Source organism: Haplochromis burtoni, unplaced genomic scaffold (assembly GCF_018398535.1).
Source record: "Haplochromis burtoni strain Fernald_Lab_line unplaced genomic scaffold, NCSU_Asbu1 Contig_52, whole genome shotgun sequence".
In the NCBI taxonomy this organism is placed as follows: domain Eukaryota; kingdom Metazoa; phylum Chordata; class Actinopteri; order Cichliformes; family Cichlidae; genus Haplochromis; species Haplochromis burtoni.
This window is the reverse complement of record NW_024582413.1, coordinates 1,539,897-1,549,191: the sequence shown is the minus strand read 5'-3', so window position 1 is coordinate 1,549,191 and position 9,295 is coordinate 1,539,897. Positions and strand designations below refer to the sequence as shown.

Here is a 9,295-nt window from a genome sequence, read left to right as displayed (position 1 = left end):
ACAAAGTTTTCCAACAGACTCCAGTACATTTTATTGTTTGCTCAGATAAAGATTAGAAACAACTTGCAAGAAATCAACCACATTGCATATATAAATTAAAACGTCCTTGACAGTATCATTTATTATATTAATGCTAATATATATCCAATGAAACCACAGCAATCCTTTTATTCCTTTAAAAAAATGTGTTTGAGTATTACCAAATAGCGTATTCCTTCCCTGCAAATTAAGGTTAAAAAGCTCACTGAGCTACGCAACGTTCATGAAATTCAGGGAAAAATCTTGGTGTGAGAAGTGGTGACAGATTCAATGGTGAAAAAGGTCCTCATATTCACTCACAGTTTTTAAGATTTAGCCACTGACATGGATCAGGTGGTGATACAAACAGCTAAGCTCGACATATCCAGAGGTGCAGGACGTCTGTTTGAAGCTTTGAGCGACTTGTAAGGAAGAGCTGTGGACGTGGTGAGACAAGCTGGAAGAAAACGGTCTGAGCTGAGCACTGCTTTTATGTGTGCTTGTATCCTCATCCCTGTGGTGATGTTTCACATGGCTTTGACTTTGATCTGCTTCATCTTCATCTGCTTCTTCTCAATCTTCTTCTGCTCACGCCGCTGGGCAGCTTCCTGAAAATGTCACATGAGAGAGTTGAATTTTGCAGATTTTGCACACTTGCTGTCTTGCTAAGGTATAAGTGTCTTAATTAAAAGTGTTGTGACACCCCAACACCATCAATGTACATTATAACTGATAATATTAGTCACTTGAACTGAAGATATCTAAAAGATATTCAAAGCCGATTGCATTCAGAGATAGACTTGCAGCAGTCAATTGCTGATCATGAAACTCCCTCAACCTCTGGCCACTTTTGATCAGGCTAACTGCAATCACTCAGATTGCTGTTGTTATTTCCAAACTTTCACCAATCTGATTTACAATAACAGACAGTTAGTTTGAAAACATGTTGCAACCAGTCATTAGGTCCTGCTTTTTAATCACACTTGCATACCAGAACACCAAATGGACAAGGTCCAGACTTCTTGTCACACTGCTGCTTATTGTCTTTGCTCCCAAGCGCAAAATCTATTAGTTTCCCTCGTACAGAGCTTTTTCCGTCTGTGCCACCAAGGCTTTGGAGCAGATTACCACTCCAGCTCTGTTTATCTGACTCTGTGGAGTCTTCTTCTCACAGTCTTCATTTATGTTTTTTAAGTTCTTTTTTTAAAACATGGTTCTCTGTTGATATTGTCTTTTAATTGTGTCCGGCACTTTGTGTGTTTTTTGTCTATGAAAAGTGGTATATAAATATTTTAGTTACTCACTAGTGGGTTTTACCATGTTTGGCCAGTTTTTCTTTTTCTTTTAGCTAAAGCCATCTGCACATTTACTGCATACCATATCATATCATTTTGAGTGTATTCAGTCTGAAAAGTTCTTGTTGCAGACCTCCAGACGACGTTGTCTCTCAGGGTCCTCTTCATTCATGATCCTCTCCTTCTCTGCTCTCTTCTTCTCCTCCCGCCGTGTTTGGGCTGCTTCCTGACGCTGAGCGTGAGTCTGCTTCAGGAAGTTCTCTTCCACACGGGCACGGTTTTTATCAGCTTTCTGTTTGCCCTAAACATACAAGAATGATTAAAAAAGAAGCCAAAACATTAAAAACACTGCAATAGTGGGTGCACTGTACACACCTCTCTGTTCAGACGAAGCTTCTTGACTTTATCGATGCTGTAGATCACCATGTTCATGAGAGGAAGCAGAGCGTCCATGTCTTTGGGAGAGGTGTTGCCCATGCCAGGCACTGAATATAAAAACATAAAATATATTAAAATAAACACCAGTGAAATCAAATTAGGTTTAATGACGATGTCCAAGACAGTGGCAGAAATGACATGCTCACCATTAAATGTAAACAGCAGTGTCTTCTTGGTCTCAGGCAGCTTTAAGGGCTGACCCTCCCTGAAGCATCAAATAAATCCATCAGTAGACAGAAATTCTTAACTATAATCTGAAAAAGTAAATGATTACTTACTCTTGCATAACTTTTGGACCAGAAAATTGGTCCGAGAAATGGATGGACTCAATCTTATCAGCATGATTGGTGATATAATGTACCATCTTAAATGACAAAAAAAAAAAAAAAGGGAGGCAACACAGAGTTTTAATGACAGCAACAGATTTAAAGAGAGTATTCTCAGAATATTCAGTCTCTTTTATGACACTGCTTTGATATGAGAGCCAGACTTCACCTTGTTGTCCATCACACCATCCGTAACCTCGCCCATCTCACTAAGAATAGCCAGGGAGTCTGGGAGCCCATACTTGGCTCCAGACTTTGGCTTATCACCACAGAACTCACTCTGAGGAAAAAGAGATAAAAAAAATAAATAAAAGAATACATAAAAACAAGGCTTTTATTTTAATATTAATGCATAGCTGGTAAAAATTCAAAGAATTCAGACTACACAAGTCAGTATTTGCATAAAAACAGTGAATTTCAAAATTGCATGTCCAATTTGAGGAGGAAACTCACCAAGTCCTGCATCTCCTTCTGAAGCCGGGCCATGGCCTTCTTGGTGCCCACAGCAAATACAAAAGTATCCATGTCCTCATCATTAAGAGTCACTTTGACTTGCTGCAAAAAAAAACAACAACCCCAAAACAAAATAACAACAAAAACCAACCCACAGACGCGGCTGGTTAGAAAGTGTATCTGCAGCAATATGCAGCGGAGAGAAAAGAAAAAGTGAAAACGTACCACTTGGTCACAGGCGGGCCTCATCATCCTGGCCAAAACGTTAAGCAGGTCCTGCCTCTTAAGAAACTTTAAAAGACAATAAAAACATGAGATACATGTAGCATACATATATCTAATACTCATACTTGTATATCAGAACACATTGCCCACACCTTGAGTTGGATCAGCATGCCTTCACAGCACACACGTCCAGAGCACCAGAGGTTGTAGATGTGCTCATTTTCCTGGTTCAGCTTCCCAGTGCTTATCGCTTCTTTACTGGTGCCATCATCACCTACAAAGTGTCAACAGTTAACCTCATGCTAACCATTAACACTAAATACAAGGAAGCAGAGCTAGCCTGTTGAGTCATCTTTCTGGCAGCGTGGAAAGAACTCACCCACTAGTGCAAAGTTGCTTTCAAGAAGCTCCCTGTGCGAGTTAAACCAGGCCTGAGCCAGGCGACTGTTTTTGTTCTTTCCAATGATGTAGTTCATGATATAGGCCAGCAGGCCCGTCACCATCAGGATCTCCATGTAGTAACTCTCCCAGCTGTTCTGGAGATGTGCAGGAACCTGCAGAGAAGCAAACAGCCAAGAGTATGGTAGCTCAGTCAGGAATGAAGATTAAATTTAAAGGGAAAAAAAAGAAGAAAATAAAGATTAATTTATAATTTCTCACTCTAAGGCCTGTTTTTATTATCCTTGTTTTTAATATAAACATTTAACAGCATCTTTAATAAAATTAGAAGATTTTAAATTAAAGGTTTATTACACTTCACTACAAAATGACTCCTAAAAGTACCTGGAAGCCTCACTGATCTTGAAGTGAGTCAAAGGTTTTTGCAGGTGGTCCTTCCTTAGGATCATTATTAGCCTGCAGCTGTTTGCTAATACATTGTGCCATTTGGTTGTTGCTTTTGTTTCCCCAGTGATGTTGCGCTGTTCTTCCCTAGGTGGATTAGTTCATTGCTGCCTGGGGCTCTTGTTGCCCCCATCTACACCCACAGGCATGCTGTGGGCCAGCGGGGACTGACTGCAGCCCTGGAAAGACTGGTTTACAGTCAAAAAACACTTGCTAGTCTGAGCCTAATGATTACAGAATGACCTTGTGTCTTCCAACACATCCACTTGTTCAGCCGTACATGTTTTATTTAAATTAATCTGTCCTTAAACTTTAAATTTAATTTTTTAGTTCAATAAGGCTTGTTTATTAAAATAATAATTAAATGTGATTTTTGCCCTGAATTACTGAAGTTTGTGTTTGTTTTTTTAAGATGTTCTGAACTATTAAACAATGGCAATTTTTAAAAACAAAAACAATCTTCAGGTTGAAAACTTGGTTGATTTCTTTTTGACTGTAACATCATGGGGATATTACAGGTTGCTACTTTTGTTCTGGAATGACTGTACCGTTTCTAAATAACCCCAAACCTGGTTTGACATTTCTGAGATCGGTCATTCCTTTGCAGACATACACAGACACCACTGTGTATGAAACAGGTGAATAACAGCCAGGGTATCAGTCTGACTAACTCAGTAATCTAGCTCAAATCAGTGCAACTCTGAGACTATTTTACTCAATAGACTGATGAGGAGGGCAAGCTCTGTCCTGGCCAGTCCCCTAGACTCCATAGAGGTGGTGAGAGGAGGATTATGGTCGATGTACAGCTCCTCTCTCTCCCCCTGCATGAGAATGTGGAGGCCCTGAGCAGCTCCTTGAGCATTAAACGGTTACAGCCATTGTGTAGGACAGAGCACCATAGCTCCTTCCTCCTGACAGTAGTTAGATGGTACAATTCACACACATAATAGGGTGTGTTACATGTGCTAAAACTCAGTCCAGATCAAAAGTTTAAGACCAACTTGAAAAATGTAAAAAAAAAAAAAAATAATTTAAAAACAATCCACATTCAAAAGGTAAAGTTTTTTTGCCTTTGCCATCAGAACGTCATGACAGTGACTACCTGACAGAAAATTACAATGAATCCACATTTTTGCACAGATTTGCCCTTTTAAAAGGCATGTGGTCCTAAACTTTTGATCAGCCTGTTTCAGTTTAAGAGTTGTTTTCAATAAATTGCACGCTCGAGAAAAAAAAAAAAAGTTTAGTCTCACTCCCATTTCTTCGTGTTGGATGCTGAAGCTCTACTTGGAACCTTGTTAAGATCCAACAATACAAAATATGTTTTTTTTCCACATTTTTCAAGTGGCCTTAAACTTTTGATTGGGACTGTATGAGTGTATACACCATCACTCCCACTGCACTTTATGTACACATAAAAATAAAATCTGAGTGTATTTTACTGGATAAAGCAACCTTTAATATACAGTGCAAATTACTCTTGTGCAGTATTTTGGCTTTTTTTATTTTTTAATTTGTACACAGTCGTTTCTTTCCATTTCTAAACGTATAATATTGATTTTTTTTTTCTTCTTTGTGCTGCTGTATCATGTAAATTCCCTCAGTGTGGGATTATTAAAGTTGATGTCTGTGTCTTTAGGATTGACCGAGTTTTATGACTGGCATAAACCTTTTCTGAACTGCTGATCTTTCTGTATTATAAGACATCATGTTTAGTGTTTTTGTTTTTTAACATATGATAATGATCATTGATTAGTATTGATGGCAGAACAAGTTCCCCTGTGGAAGGTTTTGCTACACCACATCTAGGCAGAGTTCTCTTTCATCTATGCATTCATTTGGACACTTCACTTATATGACTAGCAATAGATATCCAAGTCATCATCCCCATTTTACTTGTTTGAAGTCTGCTTGAAGTCCACAGACTGGAGAGCATGTCAAGTTGTTGCACAATAATGTAAACTCTCCACATATAAATGGAGAATTTATGTGTGGTCAAATTAGTGATCTGCATGGACCCTTGCACTCACAGTCCTATTTCTCAGGAGTAAGTGGACTCACAAACATGCAAAGTATATTTAAGGATTAGGAATGCTCCACTCACTATGCCAGACTTGCTTTTTAGGAGATTTCAGCAGTAAGCCCGGCTTACCGTGTGGATTATCAGGGGGTCTTTCATGGAGTGTCCAGTCTTCTCCATGTCTCCAATCCCCTCAAACTCCTCCTGGTCATATTTGCTGTATATATCTTGATCCTAGTAAAATACAAAAACAAAATAAATCAAAACAAACATGATTTAGTATGAAAACTGTGTTCAAATACTGAGACGTAAAGAGTTAGAAGGTAATGAACCTGTGTGTCTGGGTCTTCAAAACCATCCTGTCCATCCTCCAGCTCCACTGTGGCTTCATCTTCATCCTCATCCGGCTGCAAGGATGGTGAAGCCCGAGGCGGAGGGGCGGTTTCTGCTTCAGCTGCTGAATCATCGGTCATGTCCTCAAACTCAGCAAAGTCATTGTCATCGAAGTCTGCTAGGTCCTCTCCATCGTCAAAATCATCATTGTAACGCCCCCTGGAGACGGGGATGGCCAAGAGGAGCAGCAGAGCAGGTATCAGGAGGAGATAGAGGCTTTGCATGGTGGGACCTGCATCAGAGAGAATGTTGATGAGACAAACAGGAAAATAAGGGTTAACATTAAAGCCACTTATCTCACCTTATTTGTAAATACTCAAAGAGTATTGTGTAACTTCATTTAACAGAAATCTGTGCATTTTTCTTTAATCATTGTCCATTTTATAAAACCAGTTCTGGTGAAAAGCCAAACTTTTATACGCAAAATCCTTTGTTAATGTAGAAAAGAATGATATCTGCAGGATGTGAAAGATATAATAGATGGGTGTGGGAAGCACAACCTCTGCATCAATGTGGGGAAGATAAGGAAGTTGGTCTTGGACTTCAGGAAGAGGAGCAATACTCCATCTCCCTTTTCATCAGAGGAGGAGCTGTAGAAACAGTCCACAGCTTCAAATACATCTGAGAACACATTTCCAGGGAAATGACATGGAACAGTAGCACCTGCAGCATCATTAGGAACGCCTACCAGTGACTTCATTTCCTCAAGAGGCTGAGGCAGGTTGGCCTCAACACCCCATCACCACCTGGTATGCTGCTGAGAAGAAGCCGCTGCAGAGCATAGTGGAAGCTGCCCAGATCATTTGTAGCTCCCTCCCCTTCATGGTCTGTATTATGAGGGATCCCACCCACCCACTGACCCAGCCTATAAACTGTTATGACACCCTGCCCTCCACTCAGGCAGAAGACTGTTTAGCATCAACACCAAAACCCAAAAACTGTAAGCTCCATACATCACTAACTACACTTACAGTGCTATACTTTTAACATGCAGTGTCAGAGCTTTATTAGTGATACGCTTATAAGTTATAATGCTGGTTTACTCTTAAGGATAGCTTGATGTTATGCATGGAGCTGGTTCTCAGGACAGATTTGGTTTTTCATGTGGAAACATGCAAAAGAAAGAAATCTTCCCCCTGATATCTACTGCTATGTAAATATGCAGGTTTCCAAGCAAACAACAACAAAATAAAATAGGTCATTTGCACAGTTCTGCCCGCCGTGAATGATTTACACAAAAGAGATAACCTGATTTTGTTTTTGTTTTGTTTTTTTAATTCTTTCTCTGTGAGAAATAAACTGAACTGTGGCTTTAGGGAAATTTTACAACCTCGAAGTGTACCATATCCTCAACCGGATACTAAATATTTTAGAGTTTAACTCTCTCTTTCTCTTACTCCACCCAACAGAAGAACATAAGGCCACTTACTTGAGAACTTTAGAGTTAAGATATAAAGACAGACATACTGAAGCATAGAAAATAAAACCATAACACTAATTATAACCACCTAGGACCATTCCCAACCACACCCACTAAGAGACAAGGGTCATACTTCTTTTGGCTACTCCCTTTAGGGGTTGACATCTGCCCCCTTCACTACATCTATGAACCAGTCAAGTCCCTACTCTCACATCTACAGTCCTGCCTTTCCTTCTCTTGCAGTCTCCTAATATTCCTTCCCTCTCTCCTCTTCCTTTGTTTTCAGCCAACAGTAACGCAGTTTCCACTGGCACCCCAATCTGGTATGGAAATCTCATTCTTTATGACCAGCGTGTTTGAGAACTATATCGATGAGATCGGACATTAAATATTTATGTGGTTGTTGTACTATACATTAAAAATTGATAACTGCATTTAACAACATATTATAAAGAACAATATTTTTGGACAGGTGTGGTAAAGTAATTATTGACGAGTGTATAGTTCATCAAGTTAATGATGCCAAAGACAGAGCTCCAACAACAAAGAAAATACAAGATAAGCAGAAAAAGATCCACTAACTTACTAGGATTCAGCAACACTTGACCACAGGAACTTACATATGCGACTTACGTTTAGCAGATCTTTAACCCAAAGACTGAAGTATTAATCTAAAACCACCATCTTTCTTTGAGATTAAACTCTAAGGAAGTTTAATCTCGTCACACAGTGGGATATTAAGGTGACAAATTCCCAAAGAGGAAGCGCTCCCAGTATAGCGACAGAAACCAGAAAGGACTAATGAAAAAAAGTACCTTTAATTGTCGCATCTCCGTTTTATCATTAAAGAAAACTTATAAAACTACACCTTCAGACGTCTGTAGACACACATGCCAGCCGGGAGTAACTTAAGCAGCTTCAATCCTATGAGCTTTCTTTAGCTCAAGTAACTTTTAGCCACCGACCCAATCTCTGCTAAACACTCGCTAACAGCTAAAACAGAGATTTAAGTCTTTGACTTTTTAGTGACATTTGTGTTAAAACTATAAATGCGGCCTTATCTAGTAATGGCTATATAATTAAAGCATAAACAGTATTAATATCACCCAACCCATCCCCCCCGCCGCCCAGCTTTCACTCACTCATTAACCGCTAGCAAATCTGACATTAGCATGCTAACGGTAGCTAACTAGCATGACAGCACGTCTCTAACAACACCGCTTACGATTTGAGGAAAACAAAACTTCCTTTTCGTTTAAAATAAGCCCACTTATCATAAACTAGTAAATAAACAGCTCACCTGAAGTCGACCTGTGATGGTAAAACTAGTGCTCGTGTAGATTAAATAGCATGAACTGCCCTTGTGGTGACGGTACACCTGAAAATCAAGAAAAACCTTTCAAAATTAAAGCATCGCGACCGGATGTGGTGGATTTGTTTCTGTACATTTCCAAAATGAAACTTTTATTTTGATTGTTAAAACCGGAAGTGTTTGCATGTCTACATTAAGGTCGTTCGACACTGCCGCTCCCTGGCGGACACAGCGCGCAACTACAGTTACACTTAGTATTTAGTATTTATTTATTTATTGTCATTGTCAAGAACAATGAAATTGCGTTTGGGGCTTCCATACAACCCAAAAAAGAAGAAAATAATAAATACCCCTTAAAACCCAAGTGTACATATTTAACCCAGTGTGACTCCAATGCAATAGACAATCCTTAGCAATAACATGAGAACCTGACAAGTAATGTTGGTAGAAATTCAGACAAAGGCCTGAGAAACATGACAAAGTAAAATAGTGCAACCCATTCAATATTATTGTACTGTGAGATATGATATCAGATATGATAGTTATCTATTT

At 39.3% G+C, this 9,295-nt stretch overlaps 1 protein-coding gene across 1 annotated transcript; it reads right to left on the bottom strand.

Annotated features, from left to right (window-relative positions):
- Positions 1-6: 6 nt before the first annotated feature.
- Positions 7-8,862, bottom strand: ccdc47 (coiled-coil domain containing 47). The gene is made up of 13 exons (XM_042220626.1): positions 8,732-8,862; positions 5,951-6,243; positions 5,751-5,852; positions 3,135-3,309; positions 2,908-3,029; positions 2,756-2,821; positions 2,531-2,632; positions 2,247-2,357; positions 2,030-2,115; positions 1,898-1,956; positions 1,689-1,798; positions 1,447-1,614; positions 7-626 (listed from the first exon to the last, which is right to left on the bottom strand). The coding sequence occupies exons 2-13, from the start codon at positions 6,233-6,235 to the stop codon at positions 546-548; spliced, it is 1,467 nt and encodes a 488-aa protein (XP_042076560.1). The 5' UTR covers positions 6,236-6,243; positions 8,732-8,862; the 3' UTR covers positions 7-545.
- Between the last annotated feature and the right edge of the window lie 433 nt (positions 8,863-9,295).

Bases quoted from the DNA above. Each gene is read 5' to 3' on its own strand.
- ccdc47 (XM_042220626.1), bottom strand. From the start codon at position 6,235: ATGCAAAGCCTCTATCTCCTCCTGATACCTGCTCTGCTGCTCCTCTTG. The intron at 2,822-2,907 runs GTGTGGGCAATG...TGTCTTTTAAAG, and splicing joins GCATGCTGATCCAACTCAAG to TTTCTTAAGAGGCAGGACCT. The intron at 1,957-2,029 runs GTAAGTAATCAT...TTGATGCTTCAG, and splicing joins GGTCCAAAAGTTATGCAAGA to GGAGGGTCAGCCCTTAAAGC.